This window comes from Sebastes umbrosus, chromosome 12, assembly GCF_015220745.1.
Source record: "Sebastes umbrosus isolate fSebUmb1 chromosome 12, fSebUmb1.pri, whole genome shotgun sequence".
In the NCBI taxonomy this organism is placed as follows: Eukaryota; Metazoa; Chordata; class Actinopteri; order Perciformes; family Sebastidae; genus Sebastes; species Sebastes umbrosus.
Window position 1 is genome coordinate 7,650,115 of NC_051280.1, and position 14,074 is coordinate 7,664,188.

Sequence of the window (14,074 nt, forward strand, 5' to 3'; positions counted from 1 at the left end):
TCATTTGTATAATTCCTCTTTTTATTGCCCATTAAAATGTAAAAAAAATAATTACTTTTTTAATTTAGTCCATTTAATCATAGCTTAACAACTTAATTTGCAAACAAATGTATTAATGCCTCTTTTTATTGTACAGTCATTAATTAATGAAATGCTTTATTACTATTTCTGTGACTCTTGTGGTCCTCCATACAGTCACAGCTTAATAACTATGTATCCCTAAATCTGCCACTGTTATCACTGTTAAATGCTTACGTGCAGTCTGTCCGGCGTATCAACAATAATTAGAGATAGAAAAAATTAATAGAGCTTATGACGTGACCTGACTAGTGGCTACAATCCTGTTTATTATTAAATTGATGTGATTTCTCTGTGTATAAAATTACAAAACACAACATCCACTCATTTGTCTGTCTTTCATTTGACCTAAGGACCTCTGGCATTAAACCTTATTACGTCGATAAATATAGCCTTGATGGAAAATACGTGAAAACCCTTCTGGAAAATACACCTCCGTTGTTCTAAATTCCAGGAAGCTCCACGCCCTTATAGCTGCACCCACTCGCTCTGTCTCACCAACCAATTAGCATTCATGTAAGAGAGAGACGTCTGTTTTCCACATCTTAGATAACATCCTGCACGATGACCCGGATGTCTTTTGTGTCTCCAGTGTCATTATTCTGTAGCACTACTGCACAGAGATGCTCTGCATCTCGGTTTACTGAACCAGCACTACAGAGATTTATATCTCAGACCAGCACTCACCTCCATTTAGATCTGACCGCCCTGACATTTTCCAACATATATGCACATTTTAGCATGTGACGTAAAACATGAGCCAGACTTTTATCTGTGCTTAACAAGGACATATATAAATTTAGACTTCTCACCTAAGCTGTACATTCCACACTTCACAATGAATTAACTGTGAGCGTCACAATGGGATTAGTCATTGTTCAGCGCGTACATTTGTGAATGTGAATGTAGTATAATATGTAACAAGTCAAACTGGAATGCATATAACAATCACTCATGGGGGAGGTAAAGGAAAGTCTACAAAAGCTTACTTGGCTTAGAATAAGTAAGCATTAATAAAAAATGTCCTGTTCTTTGTTTAAAGATGTGAAATCCACATGAAGTGAACATATGCATGGAGTGCAACATTATATAGAATAAATGTCTTTTCCAGAGTGAAAAAAGTGGGCCTCCCTTTCAAACCGTCACTGCGTTCCTCAGGTCCCACAGGAAAAGCTCCGGATTAAATCACTTCCTCTTACATTGTGATACCACAGTGGTCGGATCACTCTCTCTGTGTCAATAGATAGGCCTAACTGGCCTTTTCTGTAACACACACACACACACAGTGTCTCTCTTTAGTGCATTTAAAGGAATCATTTGACATTTTGGTGAAATACACTTTCTTGCCGAGAGTTAGATGAGAAGATATATACAACTTGTTTGTGAGTTAAGTACGGAGCTGGAGCCAGGATTAGTTTAGCCTAGTTTAGCATAAATACTGGAAGCAGGAAGAAACAGCTACCCCGTTCATCCCTATCATCCCAGGGTCCTATGTTCTTGATATAAACATTGTAAGAGATTGGTTAGGGATACCTTTGCAGTTCAAATGGCAAACAAATGAAGGAAGATGGATGTTTCAAATGCAGTTTGAATGGTAAAAATCCATTCAGCCACTGAGATATCAGTGTCTAAAAAGAGAAAACTATTTTGCTTTGATCAGACAATGTCATTCTGCATAATAAATTAGCCATGTGCTTCCATGTCCTCCATGTTGGTTGCAGGGAGAGGGTGTATTTTTGGAGTAATGGGCCTTCGGAACAATGGGAATCTGTTTTCGGGATAATGGGTTGTCGGAAAAATGGGCTTTCAGTCCAATGGGACATTTTTCAGACTGTTAGGGTTTCGGAATAATGGGTCGTAGGGAACAATGGCATGGCACCGAGTGACTAGCGCTAGCGTTTTTATGTTAGCACTTAGCTCACCAGCTACCGCTAGCCCTGCAAGTAGTCACTACATAACCGAGTGTCTTGCACTGCCTATTTCGCAAAAGAGCGGCGGATAAACTTTACTTTACAAACTTTAAAGCTCAGGTTGTATCTAATTAGTTTATCCATACACAAACTGTGGAAGTAATGTGTGATTTACTTCCTGACGAACAGCATTTAATTTAAATCCCCCCCCCCCCTTCACATAAATCCCCTGAAAACCATAAACTGTCATGTTAACAGTTATGTTAAAACGACGTGATTTGTTGCATTCAAAACCTTTCACACCAAGGCCGACACAAATATTTGCGTTCCGTGCATTCCATCAAAAATTAAAGTTTCGCACCGTCACACAATCATCGATGCATGAGTTGTTTTTACTATAATAAACCCACACTCAACTCTACGCACTGGAAACGGGCTTGTTATTATTCCAAGTGTGCAGGTCTGTGTAGAGAAGTTACAATGTGGTTGCATTTCCTATGACGCATGTTATTGTAACGAGTGTAAATGCTGAGCTTACTGCACTGATTTTCATCATTTATGACTGGACAGGATCATATTTAGCTTGTGTGTTTATTATTATGTGATACGTGGCCTTTAATAAAAGCGTTTGGTCTGAAAAGACATTTAGAGGTGTTAGTAGGTATTTTTTTAAACTTTGGACAGAGTCAGGCAGCTGTTTCCCCCTGCTTCCAGTCTTTATGCTAAACTAATTCACTGCCCCTTAAAGCCCCTGAAAACTTGGTTTCAAAACTTAAATATCTCTATACCATGTGATATATATGACTACATAAGCAAAAATAAAAGTTTAAGTAAAAGAGCATTCTTATATTTTGTAGTTTAACAGTCAAAGTTGATCAAACCAGTGAGAAGAGCACAGATAAACACACAAATACAGAAATCTCTCGTGTGAATTAACCAAAACGGCAGAACATTTTGTGTTCATGTAAGACCTCATCACTCACACTGAGAAGCTGATTGAGAAAATACGTTTAAAGGGCTTTTAACACACAAACATGTGAGCAGTTCAGATCTTCTCATCGAATTCTCGTCAAGAAAACAAAAGCGTATTTACCAAAATGTTGAACTATTCATAAAACTTGGTGTCACGAGAGGCTGACGTTCTCATACTCGCCGTGGTCCGAGTCCTCCAGTTCGATACCCGGCACCAGGCTGTAGTATTCAGTGGACTGGGTCATGTAGGCCTTCTCCCTGTCAGATGAGTCTTTCATCACCTCGGTCACGCTGACTGAGTCAAGGTCTGTCTTGCTGACCCCTTGGGGCCCTTGGGGGCCCTGCCTCGCCTCTGTGGAGCTGGAACAGTGTGAGGAGGCTTGGGGGAGAGACTCCACTGAGCCCAGCTTAATCTCCACCTCTTCATAGATGTCCCTGGTGCTGCCCAGGAGGGTGGATGCTGGACGTAGCAGCAGCTGGTTCTTCAGGATCCCCTCACAGTTTCCAGCTTTCTTCGGCTCAGTGGCTGCAGGTTTCTGCTTGCTGTGATGCTTCTGGCTGTTGGCCTTTGAAGCTCTCTTTTTTGAGGTGCTCACAGGAGCTTCCTTCTTCTTCCTCCCACAGCACAAGCAGAGCACCAAGGCGGAGAGGATGAGAAGAGGGAGCACGATGAAGAGTGCGGTGAGGCCAGCTGGGCGGCACACGTCGCTAAGCCTCACCGACAACACATTCCTGCTGGCCAGGTGCCGGGGAGACACGCAGGTCAAGTTCCCCACCAGATCCTGCAGCTTAGTGGTCCTGTTAATCTTCTTGCCTTCCTCCAGGCCTTCCAGTAACAAACAGGAGCAGTCCCAGGGGTTCCCATCCAGCTCCAGGGTTCGCAGACTGGGCTTCTGCAGCACAGAGCCTGGGAGGAGGCGGAGCTGGTTTCCCTGCAGATACAGCTTCTGGAGGCTGTTTGAGTTCTGAAGAAAACCCTCAGGAAGCTCCTCAATCAGGTTCTCTCTCAGATCCACCTCCACCAGGCTGGGCTGGTTGGCCAGAAACTCCCTTGGCAACGCTGTTAGTCTGTTACGGCTTAGGTAAACCTTCTGCAACGTCGAGACGTCTTTGCCACTCATATGAACAGAAGTGATATTACAGGAGGAGAGATCCAGTGTCTCTATGTTTGTCTCATTGGTAAACACAGACCAGCGCACATGGCTGAAAGCAGAGCCAGAGTAGTTCAAGCAACAGACGTCAGCAGGAACGTCAGAGGGAAACTGGGACAAAATGGTGGCTGCTGGACACACACAGCCACCCACAAGTCCCATCTTCACCAGCAGCGTAACAATCAGGACACCACACAGGCAAACCATCTCTGAAACAGAAAATACAGTAAAACACAACTTCATCGTGCCATATTGCTGCTATAGTGTCCCAACCCTACCTGCCTCCCGGTCTCTCTCTCTCTCTCTCAGCACTGGAGGGGATCCACTTTATGTTGTAAACCAACCTAACAACTTCTCTGAGGACTCCTGGTTGCTGTGAGGATCGTGGGAGTTGGCATGGTGACACGGGTCACTAGGGATCAGGAGTCCAGTGTTTGGCTGTTGGAGAGGAAACAGATGCTACGATGACTTTCACGTAAAGGCTGTGCCATTAATTGGCAGATGGAAGTTGTACAAACATTACCTGAAGGTAAAGCTGGAGCCTAAAATGAAATTTCAACAAGCAGGTTATCTAGTTTACTTAGACTGTAATCCCCTTCAAAGGTCCAAGAGTTTACTTCAAATTCCCAGACTCCATTCATTCAATCAGTGTTTATGCTCCTACAACACTCTATCTACTTTTAAGAATAAACTAAGGACATCTTTTTTTGGTTTAGCTTTTACTTTTTTTTAATTTACCATTTATGTATTTATGTTTGTTGTCTGACTATATCTATTTTATTATTGTTTTATCACTCAGTAAAGCACTGAACTTCTTCAGTATGCGATTGTGCTCGACAAAAACCTGAACTTGTTTGAGTTAAAGCCAGAATCTGTGATCCAAAACCCACCGACAACGATTCAAAACAACCTGCTCACTTTTCAAATGTACTGACAGGTCTTTAATTACAGGTATTAAAAGAGAATAAAGTACAATTTGATTGTTTTTGAGTCTGTATTACACCAAAACAAACAAATATGTAATGACAGGAAACCATCAAAGTAAAAAACACAATAACAGTTGTTAAAAAATACAATTAAAATACTTAAAACAAAGCATAAGAAATTTAAACAAAGAAAAAAAAAATACCCAATGGAGAAACTTTTTTTCATTTTAAAATGCTGATTGCACTTGTTATAAAATACTTTAAAGGAGCTTCATACATTTATACATGGGAGTATTTCTATTGCCTCTCAATGGCTCTCAACATGATGATGGTTGAGCCAAAGAGTATAGAAGCAAAGAGGCAAAACTCCGGTGTTTTTTTGACAGCCACTGACGCCATTTTGGACTGAAAACACTTATCATATTTATAGTATTTTATTGTGCAACACAGGACATTTCGATAGAATATGACAATAGAATAGAAATGATTTTGTTTTACTGGTGTACGGCCCTTTTCCGCCGGACGTTTTACTGGCGTCCGGTAGACGCTTGCAGTCCAAAATGGCGGAGGCGTAGATCTGCTGCTGGGCACTGATGTTGCAATGGAACGAACACTTGACTTTCACTTCTTGGCAATATAAACTCTTTGGTTGAGCCGGCGGTTCGCAGCTAACAGTGCTAACAGCGCTAACAGTGCAAAAAACGGCGAAAGTGCTGACAGAGCTAACAGTGTTAGCCTGACGGGGACCCGGAGGGTGGGTGCTACGCTTCCGCGATGACGCCGTCGGTCGGGAAGGTGTTATCAGCTGTAACCCCCATATGAGAGCAGTGCAGAGCAGCGGCCATGAGCTAGCCAGTTGGGCACGCTCACATGCATGAAGATGCACTAAAAGGCACACGCGGACGGCCCGGCGATGTCAACAAAGCACAGAGAAGCTGTGATTACAACACACACAGAGGGAGAGCGACTTCATTCTCTGATCAAGTAGACATTACTCCTCTATCTTTACATAGACAATCGTTGTTTGCTGCTATATTCATGCTCTGGATAACATATGGAGAACCCTTAAATATTTTGGTTGCCAGACAACGGGCCTAAATTTTGAATTATGAGCAGTTGGGAAACAGAAAAACGTTTTTTGCCTCTCCACTCATACATGTTGTTTACTATGGTAAAAACCAAATATGTATTTATATTTATAGATTCTAACCTTGTATGGGTTGGGCTTGTCCAACAAAGTACAGTGCAGTGGGTTAATGGTCAAATTAAAAGGAACAAACATGCAAGACATCAAAACATATTTGTAGGCTACAGTAGAAAACAGCATAAATGACCTTAACAAGGTTTGAAAAGGTCTCTAAAATAATGTGAAACTGCTTAATTTCACTGTAATTTCCTGTACAATAGTAGAAATTACCCCCGTAGGACTGTTATAATCTCAGGTTTCAGTCCTCCCGTGTGTCTAGTTGAGAGACCGTGACATGACAACCTTTGCTAACCCTGCTATTGGAGACATAAAAAAACTAATTGCTGGTCACTTCCTAAAACTCCTATGTACATGGTGACGCTGCCTGAACATAAAAGCACATGTGGTCGACATAAACAAGGCCTGTGTTTTCTGACTTTACATGTGAAGCAGGCAGGAGGAGAGCCAGTGTATTTGGTCGTGACATCAGTCTTCCTCACACGCCACCATAGAGCTGAAAGCTGCTCCACAGTTAGGAGGCAGGAATGTGCTATCTGCCCAAACAACAGGACCAATTCATGACCAGTGGAGGGTTTAAGCAGGACCACCGTTGTCAGCTGTGATCATCTAGACCTCTTAACCACAAAGAAACGTCACGTCACCTGCTGATGAATATCAGCTCTTTGTGACGTCAACAGGAGGGCAGATAAACTGACTTCAGTCAGAGATCAGATGCAAGAAATTATATTCAGTTACTTCTATTCCAGCAAATCTAATCACAACTAACAACCAAACAGAGACATCTGAAACAATTAGTCGAAAGAAAATTAATTGGCAACTATTTTGATAATCAATTAACTAATTTTTCAAACAAAAATGCCAAAAAAAACACCAGTTCCAGCTTCTCAAATGTAAATATTTGCTGGTTTTCTAAGTCATTCATTACAGAAAAGTGAATATTTTGGGGTTTCGGACAAAATAAGACATTTAAATATGTCAGCTAGACCAAACGATTAATCAATGAATGGAGAAAGTAATCATTGCAGCCATAAAAAAAACCCATAAAGGGTAGTTAGTTCTGTTCATATACATGTTAACCCCTTCTGGGAGAAAATGGAACATATGGTGTCAAAAATATTTGAGTACCGTTGTTCTGTTTCTCTCGATTTTGGAGATGCAGCTGAAGGATTATGTCAAAGTGATAGGCTATCTATTTAAAAGATCTTTATGGATGCACTATGGACCTTTTCATTAACTATCTCTGCTCCATGGGGAAAAAAATGACCTATACCCTTCAACAACAAAAAGACAAGGGTCTAAAAAACTAGAGGAAATTAAAAGAGACTTTTACTCTCAGGAAACAGACAAGTTTAATGCTCTTTTTTTTTCTTCTTTTCTGTCCTTATTGTTTCAATAGTAAGAAGTGACTGTATCTGAATCCCATTGTAATAAAAGATACTTTTAACTTCATCCTGGGCCTTCTGTTCGTGTTTTGTATCTCATGTTCGTGCAGCTTAATCTAAAATACCAGATGGCGGCACTAGATGAAATGTTAAAGGATCACCAAAGTTATTCAACGTGTTCCCATCATATACTGACGCTTTGTCACGCTTTTCGGTTGCAGTAAACACGTGCTTACTGTTGTGAAGTAAACAATAACACTTGCTTAGGGTCAGGAATAAAACCACTATAGTTAGGTTTAGGAAAAAAACAACATGGTTGGGTTTAAAACTACGACGTTTGTACAGTGAAAATGACCCTGAATGTTGTGAAAAGAACAGTGGTCTCCTGGGTGAAAGTCTTGTGTTTGTTGAAACTATCCACCTCCCTTCCCACCCGCCCGGTGTGTCTCTTTTCGCTCTTGAAGCTACGTCACCACACTCCCAGCGCACTTTCCCTGAGTGTTTAATATTTACGCGGATGTGTTTACATTGTAGTTAATGGAAAGCCTGGTGCATCTCATACAGATGCTAAAGGATGCCTTAAGTGTCAGTTTCTAACGCTGACGGTTGTGATAAAGCGTCAGTACTTCATGCCCTGGGAATGAGAACAGGCGGAGTTATTGCAATTCATCCTGAGGGGAACATGAATGTCTGCACAAAACCTCATAACAATCCATCCAATAGTTGCCAAGACATTTCAGTCTGGACCAAAGTGGTGGACTAGAAAAGCTATTTTTAAGTGTGTGGTGTCATTCTATTATAAAGTCTATGACTGAGCAGAAATCTTTTTTGTCTTATGCACTAAGCGAGCAATTTTCATTCAAATGAGTGGACGGCATCTTGCAGTCCGGTATCCAGTTCTTATGATACGTCTATGGCGTCAAGCGCCAAACACAAAAATGTACCTTTATGTAAAAAAAAATCAGTGAAAGCTCCTTGACAAGAAACATGATAAACAAACATAGGAATAAGAGGATCACATGTGGATTTTCAGCCTTGACTTCAGCAGAGCAGCAAACGGCTCTCTAACAAACGCAGGAAGTGTGCGTCAAAGGAAAGAAACTCTGACTCTTTGTTGCTTGTAGAGATGATGTAATGCATCCAAGAGCGCTGAGTGTTTGACAGAGATGAGATATTGAAGGCATGAAGAAGGCTGTTTATGTTACCCACATTTATTTAGAATGCCTTGTGTCAATGTACTAAATAATAATCTAACATGGAGTTATTCGGCCAACACCCAGTGGTGGAAGTAACTAAATACATTTACACATGTATTGTACTTCAGTACAATTTTGAGGTACTTGTACTTTACTTGAGTATTTTTATTTTATGCTACTGTACGTTTTACTCCAGTATATTTGTCTGACAGCTGTATTTACTTTGCAGATACAGATTATTAACACAAAACAAATTAATTATGATGTATTACTCTAGATTAAGATACCTGGCAGTATATACATTTGTTAAAATGAGCTCCACCTGCTGCAACATTAATATGATGTACACATTAATATATAAATAAGTATAATCCAATAATATAACATACATTATTTTGAAATGGGCCATTCTTGATATTGAGTACTTTTACTTTTTTGTACTTAAAGTATATTTTGATTCTAATGCTTTTTGTACTTTTACTTCAGTAAAGAATTGAATGCATGACTTTTACTTGTAACAGAGTATTCTAGAGTGTGATATTACAGCCTTTAAATAAAATCTGAGTACTTCTTCCACCACTGCCCGTACTCAGTGAGTAATATTTAACATGGTAGTTTGTTCCTCTCTGGACCACAGGAGGTGATACAGTTTACATTTCCGGCAGCAGACGGACGAACAGAAGTTTGTTTGGAAGATAAATAGGAGAAGAGCTGGTGATTAGAGTGAACAACAACAGCCTCCACAGCTGAACAAAGAGCAGAAGAAGCTCCAGCAAGAGGAAATCTAAAGTCAGACACTGACAATAGTGAGGATCTTGCAGATTAGCTCTACAACACAAAGCTATGAATGGGAGTTAGTCAGTACAAACACAACAAATCAACCTGTCATTTAAAAAAAAACTCCCATCTCTGGTCAGAAGTTCATATGAAAACTTCCTGCTGAATGCTGTGGGCCTGTTTAAGCTTTCTGCACCTCATGGGCTTCAGTTAAATCCCCATTAGTGGGTGAATCAAAGAGGGAAATCCACCTTTAGAGATCATGTGACACCAGCAGAGACAGTTCTACACTGAGCATTATAGTATAATAATAACTAAATGCTTTCATGCTAATATATGGTTTCCTTGGATAAAATGTGTCCCTTAAAGGTACAGTGTGTAGGATTTGGCATCTAGTGGTGTGGTTGCAGATTGCAACCAACTGAGTAACCATCCGCTCACTCCTCCCTTTCCAAGACTGCGGTAACGTGAGCCACCTAGTGCAAAACCGTGGTGATGCCGTTCACCTCACTCAGAGGCCATCCTTACCACAATAACACTAGTTTAGCTTTAGCAACTTTCGCTCTTTAAACTACGTCACCACACTCCCACCGCACGTGTTTACTGGTGCCACGGATGGGTTTGCATTATAGCTAGTTAATGGAACGACCGGTACGTTCATACCAGTGCTAAAGGGTGCCGTGTGCAGCGGTACCGAACAACGACGGTCAGGACAAAGCCTCGGTATATAATGCCCTGGGAATGAGAATGGGCTGGATATCATGCATGTATTGGTTGACATGGTAAGCATGATAGCAAACACTATCCAGCAAATATTAGCATTCAGTTGGAGTCATGTTTGTGTTCATCTGATGTATGTAAGTCCAATATAGTCTCCTCTTTTAGCTGTGTTTATCTGTCTCTTTATGTTAACGTACAGCTTTTTCATTGAAAACAGCTGCCTGCTGCTGGAAATGATGAGAACGGTGAACCAAAACGGTATTGTTGTGGGCTGTAAAACCAAAATAAATGAGCTTAACAACACGCTAAAAAGCTCAGTAGAGGAACTGCAGAGTCAGGTGATAATTCACCACGAGCAACAACCTCTTTCACATGCAAGTAGCCATGTGATCCATTCATCCATCCATTCTGCAAAGTTACAAAGCCCAAAGTCCACGCCAAAAGATGTTACTCTCCCCCACAGAAACACTGCTCCTGAACCACCTGAAACGCCTTGCTTGAAGTCCCGCCTTTTCTTCTGTAACGTGGTGATGTCACCAAGTAACACGTTTGTATAACAGCTAGTTTGGCACGCCATCAAACAAAGCCAGTTTGAGCCGAGCGGAGTCTGAAGAGTTTGGTTTGGTTGACCAATCACAACAGTGGGCCAGCTGACCAATCAGAGCAGACTGGGTTTTTCCGGAGGGGGGCGGAGTCATGAGCTCAAACAGAGCGTTTCAGACAGAGGGTGAAAAGAGGTGCTGCAGCACAGCCGGTATGACAAAATAAACTGTTGGTTGACCATTAAAGCATGCAAACATGTTCTAGTAGAAACTCAAAATACAAGTTTGCACCTGAAAATAAGCCTAATAGGTCCTCTTTAATATTAAAATATTCATTATAGCAGCTTTAAATGTCACATATGTGTGACTTAATTTGTTTATTTGTTGCTGTTTGGTTAATTTCTGTTCATTATAAAACAGCAGTTTATTCATAAATCCTCCAGAATATAGAGAAAGAAAGGTTGTTTTTGTTCTTCAGGTCGGTCATGTTTGGTGAAATGTATTTACAATATAAAGCTCCTTAACAATCACTTAATGCAGAGCTTAATACAGTTGAATGTGTGATTAAACCAGTTGCGTATTTTTCAGATAAGCTTTTGTTTGCTTTCAATCCATAATCTTACATTTTAATCATGTGAACTGAACCTCCTGTTGGTACACAGCATTTCATATAGTCTAACTGTGTCAGTATTTGCATCTTGCTCGGCTCTGTGAAAAGCTTTTGTCCTGACGGATCAACAGAAGATATATTCAAAGCTCAATCACGGAAGAGGAAAAGGACAGGTTTGCGTGGTTGTACGTAGGTAATAATTTGCTTAAATTTGGATGCTTTGGTCCACTTTTTGTATGAACAATGTGAGGATGAAGCAAGACTTTAGTATGTGTGTAATACTAATTCCAGCATTCACTAGTGAAGATAACTTGTCTCCCATCTCAGCCTGATAACAGAAACAGTCTAAAGGTTACAGTTGACTGACCACAGCTCTGGCAGATCTACATTTTTTGAGGCTTCTGCACATTTGTGTCCAGCCAGCACTCACTCTAAATATTGACTTCTTACTCATTGTACTCATTGATCTTTGGATTTTGAAGTTACACACAACACAGGAGACACTTGTTGACCTTCACTGAGCTTTCAGAGCCTCAGGACTGCGAGTGTGAAGCCTCTTCATCCAAACAGAGGGATTTCCATCTCCTCTCAGGGTGTGAGAGGAGCGAGGTTTAAATCTGGAGAACATGGGTGATCTCACTCACTAACAATGTGAGCTGCTACATCCTCTCTGGCAGCAGAGCTTCCTCTGAAATAACGGTCTCCATTCTCCTTTCATACAGCTTTTCATCATAACATATTCATACGTTAAAACCAGGGCTGCAGCTGTTGAAGACTGTAGGGATATTTGGGAATTTAAGTGTCCAACTATTGAGAGTTGTGGTGTTTTAAAGGCTGATTCTCTTATTTCTTACACTTAATATCATTCAAATGTACTAATTTAGTGTCCAACAATTGAGAGTTGTGGTGTTTTAAAGGTTGATTCTCTTATTTTACATAGTTAATATCATTAAAATGTACTAATTTAAGCTAAAGAAAATAAAAAATAATATACTAATAATATATATAATATACTACTATATACTAATAATATAATAATACATAATTCAGTAGATTGACAGTGTGGGGAGGTCTTTCAGACAGCATGTAGGGGAATAAACTTTACAGAATATAATCTACCAGCTGACTGAATCAATCAAATGTGGAAAATCACAATTAATGACATACTTTTATGTTCTTTTTCTCAAATTTTCTGAAGAGGGTTGGGTTGCATTGGGGAGGACTTGGATGACCTATGACCTCAGTATTGCTAATTATCTGGCTGCAGCTCTGCACAAAACATAACATATCAATAATTTCAAGTTAGAACCCTCCATAACTGCAACTGCATTTACAAATAAGCAAAAACAAACACCAAAACTTGACTGCACACCTGTTTGAGCTATGAAATGTTTAAAAAGGTGTTTTCTTACCTGTGACTGGCATGTCTGCTGCAGCCCTGTTGCTCTCTGTCAGTAGAGGTTTGAGTGAGGATCCAACGTCACCCGGAGCGACGGCAGCAGCGTCTTTCTCCTCCCTGCATCCCATCAAGCTGTCCAGGCTGAACCTCTCCTGGTCTGAGGGTGTGTCTCCCTCCGAGCGGAATGTGGAAATACAGCTTCCAGTCAGTTGGAGTGTGTGTGTAAAGTATGTGTGGGTGTGTGTCAGTGTTTATTCACACACACTGTTCAGTTGCTTTTTTTGTTTTTCTGCGACTGAAGCTAACTGATTTGATCTTCACTGAGTTCTGTACAAAGTTGAGTTGAACTGCTGCAGCACTGTGACCGCAGAGGGCCCCCTGCTGGCTCCACTGACTGTAGCACCAAACTCTGTTACAAGTCAAAATCATGTGTTAAAGAAAAGATTTAGCATCAACATATACTTTAAGTACCAAAATTAAAAGTACTCATTATGCAGAATGGCTCATTTCAGAATAATATATGTTATGTTGTTGGATTATAATCATTGATGCTTTAAAGCAGTGATTCTCAACCTGTCAGGGGGTCAGCAAAATAATTTGCTACAAATTATAAAATTGTTCCGTATCATTAAAAAGTGTATATCTAAAGATGGGGACCATTTGCACCAATATAACGAAGCACATTTTGTCCATTACTCCCACCCACGTTAGCTCTGTGCCAACTCTGATATGATTGTGACACACAGCAATAAATTCATTCTTTTTTTAAATTGAAGCACTTACTGAAAGTCAACTTTACACTGGTAAGTTTAAATATCTGGACATCTTGCTACTGTTCATTTTCTGAACACTTTTAAGATCAATTACTTGAAATGTAGGATATAAATACTGTCATGGTGAGTCCAAATGCAATTTGAATGAAATCACACTCTGTTTAAAATGTATATAAGTGGTATTAACATTTAATAAATTCCCCCGCTGTGGGACTAATAAAGGATTATCTCATTTTATTTTTTATCTTATCTTATTGTAACATGATTCAAATGGAAATGTGTTTCTGTTTATCATTATGAAACAGGTCTCAAGTATTTAGGTTGAAAAGTTTTAGAATACAAATAGTTCCAATGGCATTTAAGAGTACAAATGTTAATAAGCATTATGTTTAATCTGTGTTACAATTAAGAGGAGGTCCTTGGACAAAAAT

At 40.1% G+C, this 14,074-nt stretch overlaps 1 protein-coding gene across 1 annotated transcript; it reads right to left on the reverse strand.

Moving 5' to 3' along the window:
* Positions 1 to 13,134, reverse strand: si:ch211-106k21.5 (leucine-rich repeat-containing protein 26). Its single transcript, XM_037788658.1, has 3 exons — positions 12,884 to 13,134; positions 4,390 to 4,549; positions 1 to 4,320 (listed from the first exon to the last, which is right to left on the reverse strand). Exon 3 carries the CDS (start codon positions 4,316 to 4,318, stop codon positions 3,113 to 3,115), a length of 1,206 nt encoding a protein of 401 aa, XP_037644586.1. The 5' UTR covers positions 4,319 to 4,320; positions 4,390 to 4,549; positions 12,884 to 13,134; the 3' UTR covers positions 1 to 3,112.
* Positions 13,135 to 14,074: the final 940 nt, after the last annotated feature.